The 20125-nt window shown below is 48.3% G+C and overlaps 1 protein-coding gene across 4 annotated transcripts in view; it reads right to left on the reverse strand.

The window, feature by feature from the left end:
- SMPD4 (sphingomyelin phosphodiesterase 4) overlaps positions 1 to 20125 on the reverse strand; it is a 669498-nt gene that overhangs the window by 397081 nt on the left and 252292 nt on the right. For all 4 annotated transcript variants that reach the window (XM_069619878.1, XM_069619877.1, XM_069619876.1 and 1 more), the window contains exons 7-8: positions 19349 to 19401; positions 18435 to 18586 (exon numbers count right to left, since the gene is read on the reverse strand). In XM_069619878.1, the coding sequence (XP_069475979.1) occupies positions 18435 to 18586; positions 19349 to 19401 (205 nt within the window). The remainder of the gene's footprint in view (positions 1 to 18434; positions 18587 to 19348; positions 19402 to 20125) is intronic.

Genomic DNA, 20125 nt, shown 5'->3' on the forward strand with positions numbered 1-20125 from the left:
CTCCAGCAAGTTCATCACACATTGTTGTGCCCGATATCCCGGATCAACTCATGATTCAATGGTCCTGCGGAACTCCACAATACCATGCTACATGGAGCGACATGCTGGACGTGCCTGGCTGCTTGGTAAGTTACATGGCAGTATAATGGGGGCGGGTGTGAGATGCACACACCACCCGGGTGAGATTGGGGTGGTGACTGGACAATGCCCATACTGCAAAACACTGCCCCAAAGCATCCCAAACTGAACATGACACCTAAACCTCAGAAATGATGGAAGCTGCACACCAATGCCAATATGCCAGACTTGCAACCAGCCCACATCCCTCAACGCGTCCACTGCACATCATCAGACCGTACCCTCTTTAAGACAATGCAGGAACATGCTGTGAGTATGCACAATGTGAATGACTGCATCAAAACACAACACAGGACATGCATCCATGAGTGCACACAAATCAATCCCACCAAGGGAATACACTGATTGTCACTGGGCCACCACCACAGTAGCACTGCATGTCACCATGGGAATATTAAGCGATGAATGACAACCAATGCTGCTAGTAAAAATACATACGATTCACTCCACATCACATAGATGATTGCAAATACAGCGCTAGGCATCCACAGTGCATGAACACCAGCAATGAAGTGAACACCCTGCATCATCTGGACGACGCAACCCACACCTGTAGACCATGGAACAGCACACACTGTGGCAAATAAAAATGTGTGCATACATCCAGGGACATGTGCAGGTGAACAACAAATATCTGCAGGCATGGAGTGATAAGTACAGGTGTCACGGTACGAATTGACTCTCATACCTTATTTTGCACCCATGCAGGTGATCCTGGCTATCCCTTGAAGCCGTGGCTCCTCACCCCTGCCCGGAACCCGCAGAACAGACACGAAGAGGACTACAATCGGGCCCATATCCTTACCCGTGTGGTGATCGAGTAGACCTTTGGCCTGTTGAAGGCACGGTTTCGCTGCCTCAGCAGGTCGGGTGGGGCACTCCTGTACGGGCATGAGAAGGTGGCCAAGATCATCATGGCATGTGCCATGCTGCACAACATGTGCATCCGACGGAAAGTGCCTCTGCACCCTGACATTGAACAGCAACCACCAGGTGAGGATGAAGATGATGAAGAAGAAGAAGGGGTTGCACATCAGCCAGGTGGCGATGCACAGGAGGGACGTGCTGTGCGCCAGTCTGTGATAAGCCAATATTTCTAAGACACATGGATGCAGAGGGTGCCATGGATGTGGGACGCTGGGCACTGGGTGTGGGAGTACATGGACACTGCACTGTAAACCAACAAAGCACACACACACACACACACACAATAGGCAATGTCCAGTCATGTGAATTTTTTTGTGCACAACGGGTTTATTAAACATGTGATATATACAAAGTGCATTTTCCCAACAACTCCCCCACACACCTCCTCCCCACACACCTCCCCTCACTCCTTCTGCCTCCCCCCAAAACTCCCCCCTCCCCTTTGCCCCACAACTCCTCCTGCCCCCACAGCTCCCCCACACATGGTGTGCCATAGTCATTGTATGCAACATGAGTCTAAATTAGTCCGCACATGCAGGCTGCCCCTGCTACTTGTGCCCTTTGTCGGCCTCCGGGGGCTGCATGTCAGAGCGCAGTGTGGTGCGTGACGACCTACGCAGGGGGCTCGTCTGGTGGAGCTGGCCGATGACGCAATGCCCACATGCTCCACTGTCGGGGCAGGGCGCTGAGCCTCCAAGGCATTGGCGATCCTGGCCAGGACCTGCCTCACCGCTACCAGCTCCTCACAAATGCGACTGGTGCTTGACTCCATGGCCCCTGTCATGACCACTGTGTTCTCACGGGCCTCCTGCCTTGACAGGTCACCATCAGAAACATACTGATTCACGAGCCCTGTTAGCTCCTGCTGCCCCCCCCTCCATTTCCGCCATGCGCCACTCTCCATCCCGGATGCCCGTTGAGGTGGCTGGGAAATCTGCCGAGGGGCCCAATGCAGGTGTGTCCTAGGTGGGGCTCCAGGCCTCTGGTATTACCTCTCCTCCTGACTGGTCCAGTGTGATGCTATTGGGGCTGCTCAGTGGGGTGTGCTGGGGTGTTTGTCTGGGGCTGGGTGTGTCTGCCACATCCATGGACAGGTTGTCGTTCTCAGGGACACATACCTCAGCCTGGCACGGTCCTTCATCACCACTCTGGGTGCTGTGGCAGCTGCCTCCCCTACGGAGCTGTTTGCAGCAGACCTGCCACTGCCTCGGGATCACTGGATTCCCCCACTTTAGCCACTGTTGGCTTTGCGGCAGTACTTTGCCGCCCCTGTGCCTTGGCATCCTGTGTTGACTTTCCCTTGGGTGGCTGTTTTTGCTTGCCTAGGCCCTTAGATGTGGATGGCTTGTTGCTGTCATCCCTGCCCCATGCCTTTTTGGTTGGTGTCGTGGCCTGTGTAGCTGTGTCCTCAGCATCGCTGTCGGAATCTGGGCCTGTGGGGAACCGAGAGAGGGACGACATCAGTGATGGTTGTACATGCATCATGCATACATTGGTATTAGTGCAGTTGTATGCATGTGATGATTTGCTGTCTTGGAGTTGTGACATACTGGTTGCTTGCTACATGGGGGGGTTATTCAGGCATACGTCTGGTTCACACATGTGTAAGGTGGTGTATGCTGTGTGACATGCCTTTGTGTTGTGGACTGCGTGCAGTGTGACACATGCCGTTTCGCGGTTTGTGAGGTGTGTCTCAGGTATGGCATTGGCATGCTGCATGCAGATGTGACGGTGCTGGGGACAGCATCTAGCCAGGGATGTGTCCATGTTGAAACACTTGTGTATAGGCGCGTTACAAATGCCATATCATGTCATGGTTCATGCACTCAAAACCCTGAAACTGGCGAGCCCATCCCTGCCTCTGGCTTCCTTGGGGGCTTCTCAGGCCCCAGCTAGGCTTACCTGGACTCAGTCCTGGCGCCGCTGGCGCCAGGCTCATGGTAGGTGTTAAACATATGGTCCATATACTTGGCTCTGAGATGCTAAGCCATTCAGTACAGGGTGTGGCTTGCGACTATTTTACCTGAGAGGCAGGATACAGTTAAGGGGACTATTTTCCTGGAACTACTTGCAAGGCTATTTAAACCGCACCCTGCAAACTGAACACGCTTCGCGTTATTCTGCACTCCTGCAGCGTAACGCTCACCGTGTCAGTTCAGCTCTTGCTTCCCTTCTGCCACGCCGGTCCAGAGTCTTCTATCCATCGGCACCTGTGAAAAGAGAAGAACAGGAGTTATTCACGCATTGAAGGCCTTACCTGCAGAACATCCTGACCTCGCCTTCTTCTTACCCACAGACCGCCGCATCTGTAGAAGAACCGAACAGAAGGAACCCTCTCAGGTAACTACTCACCTGAATCGGCCACCTCCAAGAACTCCATCGAGCAGTTCTCCATCATTCTGCATCGCTCCGCCACTCGACACCGTCAAACGGTTCTTCCATCTTCTTCCTGGAATTGCGCCGCACCTGCCTAACAGAAAAGACAAAGCAGGTTAGTCGCACACAGCAAAGGAAAGCTAAATAAAGCGAAAAATTAGCGTGTCCCGCACAGCGCTATACTTACCGGCAGGAATCCTGCTCATCATTGTCAGAAGGGTCATCCCATCATCCGGAAGCCGCTTAATGCCGCACCTGAAAGACAAGAACGAACATTAGATACCTTGAGCAGAAAGACTTAAAGCAGCTTTGCCAGGAGTTATTGGAACAGAGACTTACCTGCTTACACCAGTCCTTCCACTTCAGCAACCTCCATCGGATCAGTGAAGTAACTTGATCCTGGAACGACAGTGTAACCGCTCCCCTGCCAGAGTGTGCAGGAAAGCGAGCTCACCCATTAAAAAACCAAGGTGAGCCAGAGGAAGAAGGAAAATTGGAAGGAGGTGAAAACCAAAACCAGCTCCATTCAGTTGGCTAATATCTTGTTTCGACTTGCAGGCGAACATCTCCTGAGGCAAGAACGAAGGGAAGACGCAAGCTAGCACCCTCATTTAAGCAGAGCAACACCAATGCAGACATCATCCTGAAGACACGAGCACGCCCCCGTGGAGACCAGGTGAGCGCGACACGTGTGTGTGATGGCCTATGCATTGGCTAATGTCACTGTCACATTTGTGGCCAATCACCATGCTTTGCATTCCAGTGGTTTGTGTGGACACTCACCTCCATCTGTCGATGGAGGGACTTCACGCTCCATGTCTCCCACTCCCTCAATGGCCTCCATGCCAATCGTGCTGGCACATGTTTCTTCCCATCGGGTGAGCTTTATAGGGGAGTTGGAACCGCCGCCTGTAGCCAGACCCTGGCTCCATTTCGCAGACAGGATATTGCGCACACGGAGGCGCAGGTAATCCCAGCTTTTTTTTTAACATCTTTCACGGTGCGGGGGGTGGTGCGGACCGCACTGACCTTTTGGGCCACTTCTTCCCATATTTCTTTTTTTTTTTTAGCTGGGCAGGTCACCTTAGGTCTGCTGCAAATACAACTTCTCCATTCTGGGCCAGAGTGTCTGCCAGCATATTTAACATCCTCTAAGAACCGCACCTTTCGCTGGCGGGAGGCACCTTTTTTGATGGCCTTGGGCATTGTGCTGCAGATGTAGCTGGTGGTGTGTGGATCCAGGTCCTGTGTCTGGAGGATTGCAATGGATTGTGTTTTTCAAGATGGCCGCCGTTGCATTTCCCGTTCCGGCGCGATGACGTTACTTCCAGTTCCGGTATTGCCGGGGACGTTATTGCCGGTGCCCGTTATTTATGGGTGGACAAAGGCGGAGGAGGTGGCAGCGCTTTGCATGATGCCGCTAACGGGGGTTTTAAGGTCATTAACGCCATGCCGGTACAGACGGTACCGCCATGCCGCTACGCGCGTGCATGCATGCATGCATGCATGCATGCATTCTCGTAATCGGCTGCTGTTAGCGGTGCCAGTGCTACCCGTGGGCGGTATTGCCTCCATGCCGGTAAGGTTTGGTTTTTACCGCAAATCTCGTAATGAGGCCCTATGTGTATTTAGAGGTAAGGATTGGCAATAGTTTTTTTAGTATAGGCCCTTTTGTTTTGAAAAGACACTACTGGGACTGCATTATTATTATTTGATGGTCGTAGCTCGCTCCCATCTTTAGATTTAGGATTAGATAGGTGTTTTTCAAACCCTTTTTGAAGTTCAATAAAACACCATTGAACTGTGTTCACTTGTGTCTCTTACTGTTGATACCATGCCATCTTTACGGGTGGGAAAGTCAGAAAGTTCAACTTAAAAGTCTGTCTATCCTTGCCCTCACAACTAAAGCAAAATTGTGTGTAGGATTTTCAACAATAAAGGAAACAGTGATAAAACAAAGTTCTGAGCTGCTTCCAGCTCCTAGCTTCCTTTTCAGTTCCCCTTCCCCAAGTTCAAGAAAGTTCTACAAAATCCTTGGGATTCCCTTCCCCAAGTTCGAGGTAACACAGTTGCAAAGAAAAGGGTTTTGTGGGCTCCCTCCTCAAAACAGCATTACAGTTCATCAAGCCTCAGGGTTCCCTTCCCAAGACTCCATCAAATCACCTATACTTGGTGTCAGTCTTCCAATGTGCAACACAACTCCATGCCAACTTGGCTTTCCTCCTGGATGGCATGATTAACTTAAAGTGCTCCTTCTTGGTTTGTTTCACAATGGAGAGTCCCCTGGTTTAGGCCCAGTTGTCAGACCACACATTCCACCCATCAAAGATCACGCAACCAGGAACCCTAGGCTCTACCACCCACACAGGTTCTTCTGTATTTGAATCTGTGTGCAGATTCACATTCACTTAGCTTCTTCTTGTCGGCCTCTTGGTGTTATGTGCAGGTTCACACTCGTGGCTTCTCCAAGTTAGCCTTTTAGCTTTGCTACAATGTGCCACACAACCTCAGCCAGTCTATGGCCTTGACAGAGTGTATTCGTTCATAAAATTCACTTTGCGGTGGTCTTATTTATTCCCTACCTTTCTGTCAGGCTCTTCCACACTTGCACTTCTTATTTTGTAGGTTTGCTTTTAAATGGGCACTTTCCCATTTCATTTTCATCAGCTTCTAACTTTGCCCACAAAGTTTTCATTCAGTTTGGTATTACATATTTGCATAACATCTCATTTGAAGTGTTCATTACTTGTTTCATATTCAAAAGCGTTCAATTTGCTATTCAGGACTATGCCCATCAACTTTCAGATTACTCGGCATTCACAAATTACTCATTTAAGTTCGCCTGGTATTCTCATAATAGGTGTCAGCATTAGCAGAGTATTCCCTGCAATACACTCACAGGTTCAGCGTGACCGCTCTGTGAGGTTTAGTGGGTCCTTCTTGTTCGATCCTCCAGGATCCACAAGCTTTGCCTCCCTCGTAGCAGCAACCGAGAGCTTCCCTCGTTCTTCCGCTTGCCGTGGCAGCTCTGGGCTTCGGGCAGAGCACAGCTTCCCACTGTTGCTATTGGCCACTGGAGCTCAGCCGGATACTCTGACCCCCTTCGTGGCCCGCATTCGACGGGGCGTCTCTCTCCTTCTCTGGATTCCCGCAGCACCCAACCCTGGCTCTGACACGCTTCTCTCCAGCCCGCTCCATCCCCTGCTCTCCCGGCTCTCACACAGGTCCCTCTCTTATACTCCTTAGCAGTATTAAAGGGTCCAGAGGTGTGGGTCAGTTAGTTCAATTGCTTGGCCTCTAGTCAGCCTATTTGTGGGACATGCCTAATTTCCCCAATGGTACTCATGTGCAGCCTTTTTCTTCGTCTCAGTACCAGAGTGGTGAAAACACCTATTGGTGTTCACTACTCCTAGTCGCTTCTTCCTCGCCCCAGTACTGTAGCCAAATGAATGGGGAAAAATGAGGGGAGATGTCTTACAGTAGCCTATAAAGGCCGGGGAAGGGTTAGGTTGGTTTTCAGAGGGAAAAGGGGGATACCAGGTCTCGCCCTTAAATCTTTTCTTCTTTGCCCCCTTTCTGGTGCTTCTAGAATGGTAATGTCTCCTGCCATTTTCTTGGAAAGTGGCAACAATACCCCATAAATGCCTCTGGGATCAGGGTTTCCCCCTGGAATGGGAGTGCAAATTACCGCATCACACCTGAGGACGCCTCATCCACAATCCCCCTCCACCGAGCTGATCCTCCCTCGCTTCTCCACCCCCGGAGTCAGGATACAAAAGTGATGGCCTTTCCATGGCCACCTGAGAAGAGGACCCAAGGGGAGTAGATGGGCGGACGCCCTCTGGTTTCTCTCAATGCTCAGAAGCTAAATGTTGCAGAGGCCCTTTTTCCAGTGGTTGTTACTGCCAACAAGTCAGGTGTTGGCAACCCCTGAATATATAATGGATTTGAAGGCGATGGGTTTGTATTTATTTTTCAGTTCCAACATTCAAAGCTTTATTTGGTGCTGGCTTTAAGAGGGAAGATGCAAGTCGTTTTTTAAAAAGACATCAATGGGATGTAACGGGACACAGCCCAGCAAGATCGCAGCACATCGTGGGATGGCTCAAAATGCAGGTCTTCTTGAGACTAGTGAATCTCTCCAACCTCTGTCTTGGAGTTGTCAGATTCGGGACCGCCAGCTCGAATGGAAGGAAGGGTTACATCAGGCTCCAGTTACACAGCAGGACCTCGGGTCGCTGGAAATCGCTACAGATGTCTTTTCTTCATCTTCCTCTTTGGTTACCGCTCCAGTGGTAGACTTGTCAGCAGTTTCCAGGTTCAGAGTATTTATCAGGAACTACAGCACAACTTCTGCAATCTCTCTCTGCAGTTTACAGGAAGGGGCAGTCTGGCTGTCCAATCCGGACAGTCAGCCCCCAACTGGGAGTTTGTTCCTTTCAGGCATGGTGAAAGACAAAGAGCTGCAGAGTTTGACTCACCCCTCGCTTCCTGCCTTCTAGGACACTCTGGAACCTGGGCAGGGAATACAAAGGATTCCCGCCGAAGATAGAACTTCCACTGAGGTCGTTCCCGCCTAGAATGGCAGGGGTAGACTTCAGAAAGAACAAGCGCACAAGAAATGGCAAAAAAGAAGGAACCCAACATACTAGCAGAATGGTGGCCCTTTTCTGCATTACCGAGGCTGATTTTACAGCCTGCGAGTAATAATACTAAAAAGTCACTAAGGTAAAACCACTGACACCAGTCATTCAAGAAAACTTGCAATTATAACAAAATTGGTACCAGGTAAGTAAGGTAGGGGATACGTTGAATCCCCCAGCACTCCACATAAGGTGGGGTCTGCTAGCTCAGTATATAAAATGTAAAGGGAATGAAAATCCCTCTTTAACCTTTGGGAACAGTAGTTCACCCAGGTACATTAAAGAGAAATTACCAGGAAAGCTGAAAGGGGTAACCCAATCTAAACCCAAAAGTTATAGGAAACTATAACTCCAACCATACACTATGGAGAGCCATAACAAGGTCACAAAATAAAAAAAAGAGTAAAAGTCTAGGTGAATTCCAAGCTAAATTTTCTGGGGTTGACACAGGTCAGGAAGATTTATCACTGAAATGAAAATCTTATCTAGCAAGGAGAAAGACCCCAAATAGAGGTCTATGGGATATTTGGTTGAGGCTTGCCTCCAAAGAATTTCGACCATGAACCAAAGGAACTCAAGGGTGAGTATCATTAATAATCTCCCACTTCAGGTCGCAGAGGTATGTGCACACGTCAGACTTTGACGAAAACAGACCCAGAACAGTGAAACAACCTTGACAAGTAAAGCTTCTTTTCTTAAGCGTAGTTTACAGAAACCGCTACCCAAGGACTTGCACCATGAATCAGCGTCAGACTAGAAAAGGAACGAAGGTTTGGGTGAGGAAGACAACAGGAAGATGAGGAAACCCATGAGGGCTCAAATGTGGGGAGGCAGCAGGAGTCTTCAGAGAGCCTGGACTAGACCTCCAAGGATAAAAACCCCAAACCAGAATATGCCCAAGTAAGGGCTTTAAAATGGCACAAATGTTGGGAGTTGGTGGGAAAATCTCCTAAGGCAGGCCAGCAGACCTGCTTCTTCCGTGTGGCAAAACAGAGCAGCAAGAGAGAAAAACAGACCAGGACGAGCCTAAGTACTGCTGCTAAAAGGGGCTAGCCACAGACCAGCACATCAATCACTAAAGGGAACTAGGGGCAAAAGGGCAGATGACAAATAGTAGGACTGCCACTGAACTTAAAGAATCCCTACAGGAAGCGAGCTCAGGGACAAAGAATGGTCCAACCACTCTAAACTAATGTTAAGATGATTTCCAAAATCGGCACTGGTGGGAGTACTTTGAGAGGGCACCCTACTATGGTAAACAGCGATGGCACTGAGCGGTTTGCCAAACCCAATCAAGGTCAGGTAGCAGAGCCGCAAGGCTTAGTCTCTGGAAGGGTGCAAGACTAGTCTAGGTCTAAAATGAATCCACACAGAGCAACACCAATAATTCAAGTTAGACAGTTAGCATAGGAAAATACAATTATTAAGCAGGCCTTTTGTTTAAACACTAATCAGATAAAAATACCAGGCAAATGCCGCACAAAAACCTACATTCACCCTTAAGGAAGGAAGATTAGCATGTGATAAAAAGACCAGCGCAACATGGGTACGTAGTTTCAGGTGCATAAAGATAAAAAGACCTCTTAGAATCATCACAAAACAGCTTCCCCAATTCTTATAAAGTCCAACCCTAAAATGGTGTGGGGCCTTGTACCCAAAAGTCACCAGTTCCAACGTATTTACTTCAGGTAGGTTTATAAAGAGATTTGCAGTGCCTACGGTAATGATTATTAAAGAGTGCCAGAGTTATATCAAAGTTCAAGTTAAGTTCAGTTAAGTACTCAACTCAATCCAACACACTATGCTAGGCCTAGGGAAGGACCCTTAATCCAGGCTCCACCACCAAAGGTCAGGTCAGTGTATGTTAGGGCCAGAACCTTACGCCGATGTAAGCCCATGGAGGATGGGGGACGGGGCAGAAATAGGCATGTTAATTTACCCCCAATTCCAATTCTTCTACCTTCTGCAATTGGTCCTGTCGAGGAAGACAAAGGTTTCACGTGTGCAGGGGTCACTTTCAGCGTCAGGATTAAATTTCGGTTGGCTGCGGTGCACAGGAATCGGTTGCAGACCGCTTCCAGTAATAGACCCAAATAAGTCAAGATGAAGACTTCTGTGGGGCAGACCACCTCAGAGCACCTCACGGGATTGAAGAAGTGTTGCAACAGGAGGACACATGGTCAGGCGGCAATACACTATCTTACAGCAGAGAACACAGGAGCAGGCCCAGCATTGCGTCCCTTGGTGTGTGACGGCTGAAAATCCAGGAGCAGGCGATTTGTGGCACAAGCTCAAGATCTGTAAAGTTCCATGGCTCTGGTTGGAACAGTGACTGCTGCCGCAAGGTAGGCCAGGAGAGAGCTTGTCAGTCAGGCAACGATCGGTTTGCCAACCAGTGACAGCGAGTGATACAGCCGGAGAGCCACCGGTAAATGGAAGCCTTGGACAGGGCCTTCCCATGGTTCACAGGACCAAAGTTCACAAAAAGCGGAGAGGTTTTCTAGAAACACTTTGTGCGGGCTACATAAAACTTCAGCGCTCTAGCCACATCCAGCGAGTGCAAAGTTCTTTCAGCCGGCGACGAAGGCGTCAGAAAAAACACAGGTAAGGGCTTGTTTAGATGAAACGGAACCTTGGGCATGAAAGAGGGGTGCGTCCGCAGCACCACCCTCGTCTCGTGGAAAGTCAAGTAAGGCGGTTTACAGGATAGGGCCTGGGTCTCACCCACTCGTGCAGAGGTGATGGCCACGAGAAAAACATGAGTGGGACAGAATACATAGGCACGAACGGGGCACCCAGAGCCTAGTAAGTATCACACTGAGCTCCCACGCCAGGGCCAGAGCCTTCACCGGTAGGAACAAGCAGAATAGTCCCATAACAAATTCCTTGATCAACCGGTGCGACCACAAGGAGGGTCATCCTGGGGATATGGTGTAGCGGGAGATAGCCACCAGATGAACCTTGGAAACATGAGCCAGCCCCGATTTAGCCAGCGACAGCAAATATGGAAGTACCTGAGGGGCCGTGACCCTCAGGAGGGTTGATCTTCTGTGAACAGCACCAAAATGCAATCTCTTTCATTTGAGTCTGTAGAATTTCAAAGTAGATGACGCTGTGGCCTTGGCAAGCACCTCCTTGCAGTCTGCTGGAAGATCGTAACTCCCGAATTCTAATGCTGCAGGAGCCAGGCCTTCAGGTTCAGTGATGCTGGGTCATGGTGTAGAATTGCGCCTCCTTCCCTGGCGAGAAGATCCGCGACCAATGCCAACTTGACTGGAGGGGACGCTGATATGCTGAGAAGGTCCGGGTACCAGATCTGCCTCGGCCACGCTGGCGTGACAAACATCATCCTGCACCGGCACCGTCTGAGTTGATTGAGCACTTGAAGAAGCAACGGAGGGAACGCATACAGAAACAGGCCATCCCAGGGGAATGAGAATGCGTCCCTCAGGCTTCCCAGCTGGGGAAACCTGCTGGCGAACCCCCGAAACTTGTTGCACATCGCCGTTGCAAATGGATCGATGGGGGTTGCCCTATTTATCGAACAGGTTGTCCACTTGGTCCTTCCGAAGCTCCCACTCGTGGCAACAGCGTAGCTCCCTGCTGAGTCAGTGAAAGTGTTCTTTACCCCTGCCAGGTGGAATTGAATGAGGAACACCCCCTGGGCGAAGGCCCACTGCCACAAGTCCTGCGCCTCCCTGGAGGGTGCCGGAGATCTGGTGCCCCCCTGCTTCCAGATGTAAAACATTGTAGTGGTATTGTCCGTGAAGACCCTCACTACTTTGCCCTTGAGGAATGGCAGGAAACGAGTTGAGGGCCCGAAACCCTGCCCGTAGTTCCAGTAGATTTATGTGTAGCGTCTTCTGTTCCGGAAGCCACAGGCCTTTGGCGTGAAGACGTCCGGTGTGGGCTCCCCATCCTTCCAGAGACACAGCCGTCGTGACCACCTCCTGGTGCGGGGGGGGGGCTCTGGAAATCTGTGCCTTCGACGATATTGGAGCGCATGACCCACCATCTGATAGCTCGTCGCAACTCCTCGTCGAGCGCGATCCTGTCCTGGAAGCTTCCGGACACCTGGACCCAATGTGTCTGCAACCTGCAGAGCCAAATAAGGTAAATGCATGACAACATCATGCGAGCAGCGACTTGATGGTCCTCACTGTGGCGATCTTCAGTACCAACAGCCACTGCACCTTGCCCAAGGTGGCCGATATCCTTTCCTCAGACGGTGAAGCCAGGTATGACACTGTGCTGGGCTTGGATCCCAGGAACCGAGCATCCTGCGATGGAGTTAAGCAGGACTTTGCATAGTTCACTGAGAACCCCCTATCCGTCTGACGACTGATGGTCCCGTCTGCTCTGTGTGTTCAACTGCAGTGTCCCTTGACTTGGCAAGAATGAGCCAGTTACCCAGGTAGGGGTTAACGTGGATCCCCTGCAGTCGCAAATGGGCCACCACTGGCGCCAAGCACTTGGTGAAGACTCTGGGCACCAACTTCAGCCCGAATGCAAGGTCCTTGAACTGCTAATGCTTCCCCTGAACAGCGAAGTGCAGAAACTTGCAGTGTCCTTTGTGTATAGGGATGTGAAAGTACGCGTCCTCCAGATCCAAGAACAACAGAAAGTCCTCCTTCTCCAGCTGGCCGAGCACGTGCTGCAGCGTGACCATCCTGAACTTCTGGGACTTTATGTATTTGTTGAGCCATCGTAGGTAGAGTGTAGGCCTCCTGCCCCTGGTCTTCTTTCTTACGAGGAAGTACCTTGAGTATACTCCGTAGCCCCGGAGTCGCAGTGGAACCAGCTCTATCGCCCCTTTCTGTAACATGGCCCAAACCTCCAGCGGCAGCTAAGGTATGTGGTTTTCCTGCCGGGCCACCAGTGGTATTCGCTGACACTCGCTGTATTTCTAAGGTGTGACCATGGGCGGGAGCATCCAGCACCCATCTGTCGGTGGAGATGGTCTCCCACACGCCGACTAAGTTCGCCAGCCGGGTGTCCTACCGGGGTGCACGGGTGCCTGACGTCCTGCCCATTTCAATCTTGGAGGTCGACGGCCCGCCTTGCGGTCCCCGATGACATCCGCCCCGGAAGGCAATGGAGTGACCCCTGTTGGCTTCCTGGGTCGCGGAACGGGAGGGCTGACAGTAAGAAGACAACCCCCCCCCCAGACCACCCAAAATCCTTCGAAGATCGGATAGACTTCCCTCCTGAGGAATGAAAGGACGATCGTCATTGCTGTAGGGTTTCTAGGGCACATGCCGTCTCTGTGTTAGTCTTGATGGCCTGGGAGGGATTCATCCACAGCCTTCCCAAACAGGTTGTCCCTGTCAAAGGGCATGTCCAAAACCCTTGTCTGGACCTCCTGTCTAAAGTTGGTGGCCTTGAGCCAGCCACGATGGGGAAGACAAATTCCATTTCCCATCTGGCGGAAAACCATGTCCACGGCCACTGATGGTGTTGTCCGATGCCATCTCTCCTTCTTGAAGGATCTCCAAAGCCTCAACCCGCTTGTCATCGGGGAGTAAGTCCAGTAGCAGAGCCAGTTTAAACGAAATCTACTGGTTGTATTTGGCTCAGTAATTGGACATGGGAAGGAATAACCTTTGATGAACGCAAGACTGAGTAGGAGGGATTGAAATATGACAGCAGCGCCATTTTATCACGTCTGCCAGTGTGCATCATACCAGCTCAGGAGGATTATGGGAAGGATCCATGTGAAAAGACCACATTTTTTAATGTGATGTGACAAATCTTGCATCTAAAACACCACATTTTCTGAATTCTTTATGTGGGGGAGACCACAGCAGTCTCCCCACCCACATCCCCCTACTTTCTAATATGTATTTATTTATTTATTGTGTATTTGCAAGGTGCTTATACATCAAGTAAATTGTGTTTCAAGGCGCCCACAGGGCAACAGGGAGGGAACATAGGAAAGAAAGCAAATGTGACAATGAAAGATAAAGGCGGACCTACTGGGCCTTGTGAGCATTCAGAATGTGCAAGTGCAGAGAGAGAAGGGGATTTCCCCTTATATTTCTGGGGGGAAATTCATTGTTTTCCATGCAAGGTTTTCTACCTCGCATTAATGGGATTCAGTATTTTGTAATGATACTGATGGGAAGAGCTCAGACACTGCTCTTGATCAGTACTCTAGCTTGCTGCAGAAAATGCCAACACATGTTTGTGTTTTGTAATTACAGCAGCTCTGTTTGAACTCCATGATTTATGGTGGTGCTGCAATAAATAGCCAGTGTAACATGTACCCAAGGAGGATTTAAAAGGGCGTATTGTCAAGATTTCTCTGCGTAAAAAGGCCCATTACGCACCTTACATGGAGAGGTGGTCGGAGGTCACGTGGTATTCGAGGTTTGCAGCCCTGGAAGGTCACAGCACCTCAGGGGATGGCTCAAGCTGCAGTTCGTCTTGGGGCTGGTTGGTCCCACCAGCCAAAGGCAAGGAATCGTCATCTTCGGAGCACCTCTGCCGATAAGAAAACGGGGTCAGGATAGCAGTTTCGCTTCACAGTTACTGGAAGGGTCTTGCAGACATCTTCAGCTTCGGATCTTCTGTTCCAGTGGTCGACTTGCCTTCTGCCTCAGGAACTTCAACTTTTATTCAGTTTTCCATTCACTACTCGGCAAACTGTACCTGCAGTTTGCAGAAAGTGGTGGGTAGCTGTCCAATCAGGACAACCAGCCCCAGTTCCCTAGTAGGAACTGGTTCCATTCAGGCACATCAACAGAAATAGGATAGGGGAGTGTCAAACTCCTCCCCTGCATCCTGTCCTCACAGACACACTGGAGCCTAGGTGGGAACACCAAGGGGTTCCTGGCAAAGACAAAACTCGCACACAGACCTCATCCTCCCAGAATAGTAGAAGGGCTAAGAAAGGACAACCACACAAGAAATGGTGAAAAAAGGAGCCACCATTGCTAGGTAAGATTTTAAGGTTAATGCTAAATCTCCCAGAACATTTTGCTGGACTGATGGATTTTTTTTTCTTTATAACTAAGTGAGTGGGACCCTTTTACCACACTTGCAAATCCTTTGACTCTTTTCAAAGGTGTCATTTTTAAGACTCTCCATAGTGTCGTTTTGATTTTATCCTCTTTGATACATTTTTGGCATATATAGCCAAAGTTGATGGGTTGCCCTTTGGGGCTCCCCTTTTACATTTTCTCTGGCTAAACTTTTGAGAACTACAGTTCCCAAGTAGTAAACAGGGATTTTCATCCCCCTTTACATTTTATATTTAAATGAGCCAGCACACCGCACCTTAAGTGGAGCGCTGGGGAGATGCAATGTATCGCCTTCTTTACTTACCTGTAAACATTTTGTTAAAATTGCAAGTTTGCTTCAATGGCTGGTGGCAGTGGTTTTAGTTTTATGGCTTTTAGTCATTTTTACTTGCAGGCTGTTAATTCAGCCTGCACAGAAGGGCCACATTTTTCTAAAATGGTGGGCTCATTTTTTTGCCTTTTTTGCTTGCTTGTAGTTTCTGAGGTCTTCCACTGCCATTCTAGGTGGGAAAGACCTCACTGGGAGTTTTATCTTTGGGGGATGGAGGGAATCCTTTGTATTCCCGGCCGAGGCTCCAGAGTGTCTGAAAAGGCAGGAAGCGAAGGAGGAGTCCAAAACTCTGCAGCCCTTTGTCTGTCATTTTGCCCGAAAGGAGCCCAGTCTCAATGGGGGGTTGGCTGTCCTGATTGGACAGTCAGACCGCCCCTTTCTGTAAAATGCAGGGAGAGATTGCAAAGGTTTTGCTGTAGTTCCTGATAAAAACTCTGAACCTGGAAGCTGTTGACAAGTCGACCACAATACCTAAATCCGAAGAGGAAGATAACCAGAGAGCCTGCTGTGTATGTAACCAGAGCATGCTGTAGCCCTCCCCTCCAAGCGACCTGGGGACTCTAAAAATGACAGTTCTGACCCAGAGCCTGATGAGGTCCACTAGACTCATGACCACCAGCATTTTGAGCCATCCCACGACTTGCTGCAACTTTTCTGGGCTGAAATACCCCAATAACCTGGGACCTTGATTCACCGGACAGTGCACGGTCTTCCATTTTGGGTTTATTGTACTTAGTAATTTAAAGTGATTCTTGTGTTAATATAATACATCTATATTTTAATATACATTTATGTTTAAGTGTTTCCTTGATGTGCAGTACCATTAGGTTCAGTGTACTTACCTACAGCTCACATCCAGATGGATACAAATAGTTGGGGATCTACAAACCACTGGGATAGCTTATTAAAGTCTTACCTCCAAGTGGGACTTTAGGAAAACTCCTCTAACAGTCAATGACCCTGCTTCAGAGTGCACTAATTAGCACAGGAGAAACCTGTTACAATATGAAATGTCACATTTGTGGTGGCAATGTTTCGTTTAGGTTTGCAGCAATTCATTTACATATCAATCAGGTATAATTGGGTTATGACCAATCCAAAATTGACTTAGTACATACTTTGTCTATACAGTCTATTTGTGTACAATAAAGGCAAGTTATGGTTTGTTACAAATCCAGACTGCCTAAATAGATCGTTCATGGATTGTATTGTGAAAATGAATTTGAACGATTACTAGCAGTTGGCTAGGAAAACCTTACGTATCCTTTCATGTTCTTTTACCCAGTTCCGAGGCCTAGGCGACTAACTAGCCCGTTAGTATATACGTAGCAAGGTAAATGGAGCCAAAATGTTGTTTCACTGACCTCCAAGAGTCATGTCCCATTGATGTCTTTGCAGGGAAAGCATCACCAAGTAAAATCTTTCCTAACCTCTTCCAAAAGTACAAAGTCAAAAAAGGTGCAGCCTCTGCGACTCCACAAAACGAAACCCTTTAGAGTCCTCTGTATGACTTCCGCCTAGTAGTCCAAACGCACATGATCTCCCACATCGATGGGGGAAAACGTCCTCCTTATTGGGCTTCCAGCCACACCACTGGCCACACTGAAGTCAGCCTCCCACTTCAGAGCCCACCTCATTACAGATGCCTGCAAATTCAAACATTGCGTAAACGTCACTGGCTTCCCCTTTCCACCAGGCTTATATTTAAAGCTGCATGTATCGCCTCCAAAACAAACGGAACAAAATAATTAGTGGTTAAACACCACACCACTGCAGGATCTACTTTGATGCTGTATAACATGCCAAGACCAATGCAGACACCATCCTGTTCTAACGAGTTCTGCTGCTCTTAAACTAGGTTTGCACCATAAGAAATACAAAAGAATAAGGGCTAATATTTTGAGGAAGAAAAAAAAAACATTGCAGAGAGCTATCAACAGTATCGATGTACAGAAACATCTGCAGTAACAGCTGTACAGATAAATACTTGAGTCAAAATGAGGAAACATTCATTCATTGCTGCCAAGCTCTTTTCTTTTCTCTTTATATAGTTCCCTATTGCCTTAAAGGTTTACGGTCATAGAGCAGAAGAAAACAGTTGCACTTGCTGGCCTCATGAAGACTGGTGGAATCTGCATATTTAAGTGGCATAGGCACATGCAGCCCTTGGCTGTGGCACAGAGGGTAACAAAGACAAGTTTTTCCTTACTGTTGAAACCAAGGTAGAGGGTTCGCTTTTAAAAGCGTAGGGTCATGTTGGGGTCTTTATTTCCTCCCCTGCTGTGGCCAATGAGGCTTTGTAGATGCTGGGAACGGCCTTGCCAAGTTTGGTACTAGGATAAGAGGTTTTGCAGGTATGCAAGGTTATAGTGTCTCAAAAATAACTGATGTCTGAACCTGCCGCACTATCAGAGATGTTAAACTGGATTGCTACTCTTATCCGAACATTGTGAAAAGTAGTGATGTTGGCTACAGGCACCCCGGGTTTGGGTGGGTGGGAGGTAGGCACACAACCCTAGGGACTTTGGCAAGGCAGAACTCTAGTCCCACTGAGCACTAGTAGTGCTTTAGCTTTGATGATGTGATCCTAAAAAGAGATCTATCCCTTAGTGTGGGCCGAGTCTTGGAATATTGATTTGGGCAATGCTATCTTGGGTGGGACAGCTTCCTTTAGGAGAAGACAGGGAAGGTACTCGGAGGTAAAAAAAAAATGATGGAATTGAAGCTACTCAGCTGTTGTAATTGATGTAGCTTTCCATCAATCCCTTGTTGCTGTTGCCTGCCTATTTTTTTCCGAGGACAAAACCAAAATAATGCCCTGAGAAAGAAGCAGGCTTTAAAACCTATTGAATAAAATGGGAGATTTACTGTTACAAAGTTACTGAGGCTCCCACACATAGGTGAAGATTTTCGAGTGTACTGGTACCCTCATCACAGAGATTAAAGTGACCTGCTAGAATAATTGCCAGTTTGGGTAGAGCTTTGCCATTCAAATACCTGGGAGTAGGAGAAGGAGCACTGCACCCAGGATTGGGAGATGGAGGAGGTGGTACAGTTCCTTCAGTCGGCAGGAACCAGCTCAAATATTTATCCACCAAGATGAAGTATGCGCTGTCCGAGGTGCTGAAGTACTGGCCCACTGGGTAGTTCTGAAAATAAAATAAATTCACATAAAGTTGCATTTAATTTTGGGGATTCTCAACACATCCTAAACCTACTGCCAAATCAGTTTTTTGCAATCACTCAACTGCCTACCCAGGCCTAAACTGCCACCAACCGTCTGGACCACTGTAAAACCTGGACTGCATTTCCAACACAACTATAGAATATGGTTCCATGTAATGCCAGTGCAGTACGATCATAAAGACCTGCTGAGATAGTGTCATTCTTCCTAGAAACACCAAGTTGGCTTTGGAAGGTGCCTCTACTGAATAGAACGGAAAACAAAAATATTTTATTCTTAAAACTTTACGATTTTATGTATTTTTCTAACTCCCTAAGCTTCTTTGTCCCTCTGACAATCAAACACAGAGTGACTCTTCTACCATCCCAAAAATGATGAATTCTGCAGTGCTATGGTTAACGTCCTACAATTCACTTGCTTCAAATATTTTATTTGGATTATTTTTAATAATGTTTGCAATAGTTTAACAGATCGCCATATAGTGTATGCAGCATACAATGCAAATTAGGAAATTAACAAGGACAATTCCTCCAACTGAACAGATAATTAGCAGAAAAAGAGCAATGTATGCGAGGGAATGCAAGGAGAAATGGTGAACTATCCATGTGTGTGATAGGAGTATGGAAGGTGAGCTCCCTTACTCTTTTGTGGCAGCTGAATGCGTACTCAGCGTAACAGGAAAAGCAGATCTAGTCACACTGTGCAATGAAAAATTCTCTGTACTCACCCTCTGAGTGATGAGGCTTATGGCAAAATTGAACATGAAGTACTCAAACGCATCTGGAGAAAGAGTCAAGGGCATTTAAGGGAAACATGATAATGATAAGTTTACAGAGAACATAACTCCTAAAATAAAACCAACATAAATAGGACATACTTTTTGATATGAATGTATTGAAGTTACTAGCGCAGGTCCAGAAAAGGAATACGGGGCTAGAGAGTGAAATATCTGAGCTGGACACAAGCAGCTAGGTGGGCATTCTATCCCAGAAACTGAATACTAAAATAGAGAAATAGGGAAGATTTGTATTCCCATAGTTAGGCCCTTAAGGCACAACCTCTGCGGGGTCGCTTGATCGCATCTGAGGACTTGTGTACATTATTCCAGAGCTCTAGTCCTCTGTTGCACACCATGCCCATGCTGCAGGCAATTTCCACTTCCCCAGCTGCTGATGATGGGACCCCATGCTGCAGGCTTCAAAATGAGACTGAGGCACTTCCTAGAGCTTTCTCCAGCTGCTTCTCCAAAAAGCACGGAAAGATGTTCATATTTGTGATAAATCTTCCTGACCTGTGTCAACCCCAGAACATTTTGGTTGGAGTTGGTGATTATTTTTCCTTGTCCCTAGGTGAAGGGGAATTTCCCCCCTCATCTACTCTCACTCTTTTTATGGGTGACGTTATTATGTCCCTCCACAGTGTATGGTTGGGTATATAGTTTCCTATAAAATTTGGGATTAGGCTGGATTGCACCTCGGGCTTTGCTGTTAATTTCTCTATAGTG

Source organism: Ambystoma mexicanum, chromosome 10 (assembly GCF_040938575.1).
Source record: "Ambystoma mexicanum isolate Mex_15411 chromosome 10, UKY_AmexF1_1, whole genome shotgun sequence".
NCBI lineage: Eukaryota > Metazoa > Chordata > Amphibia > Caudata > Ambystomatidae > Ambystoma > Ambystoma mexicanum.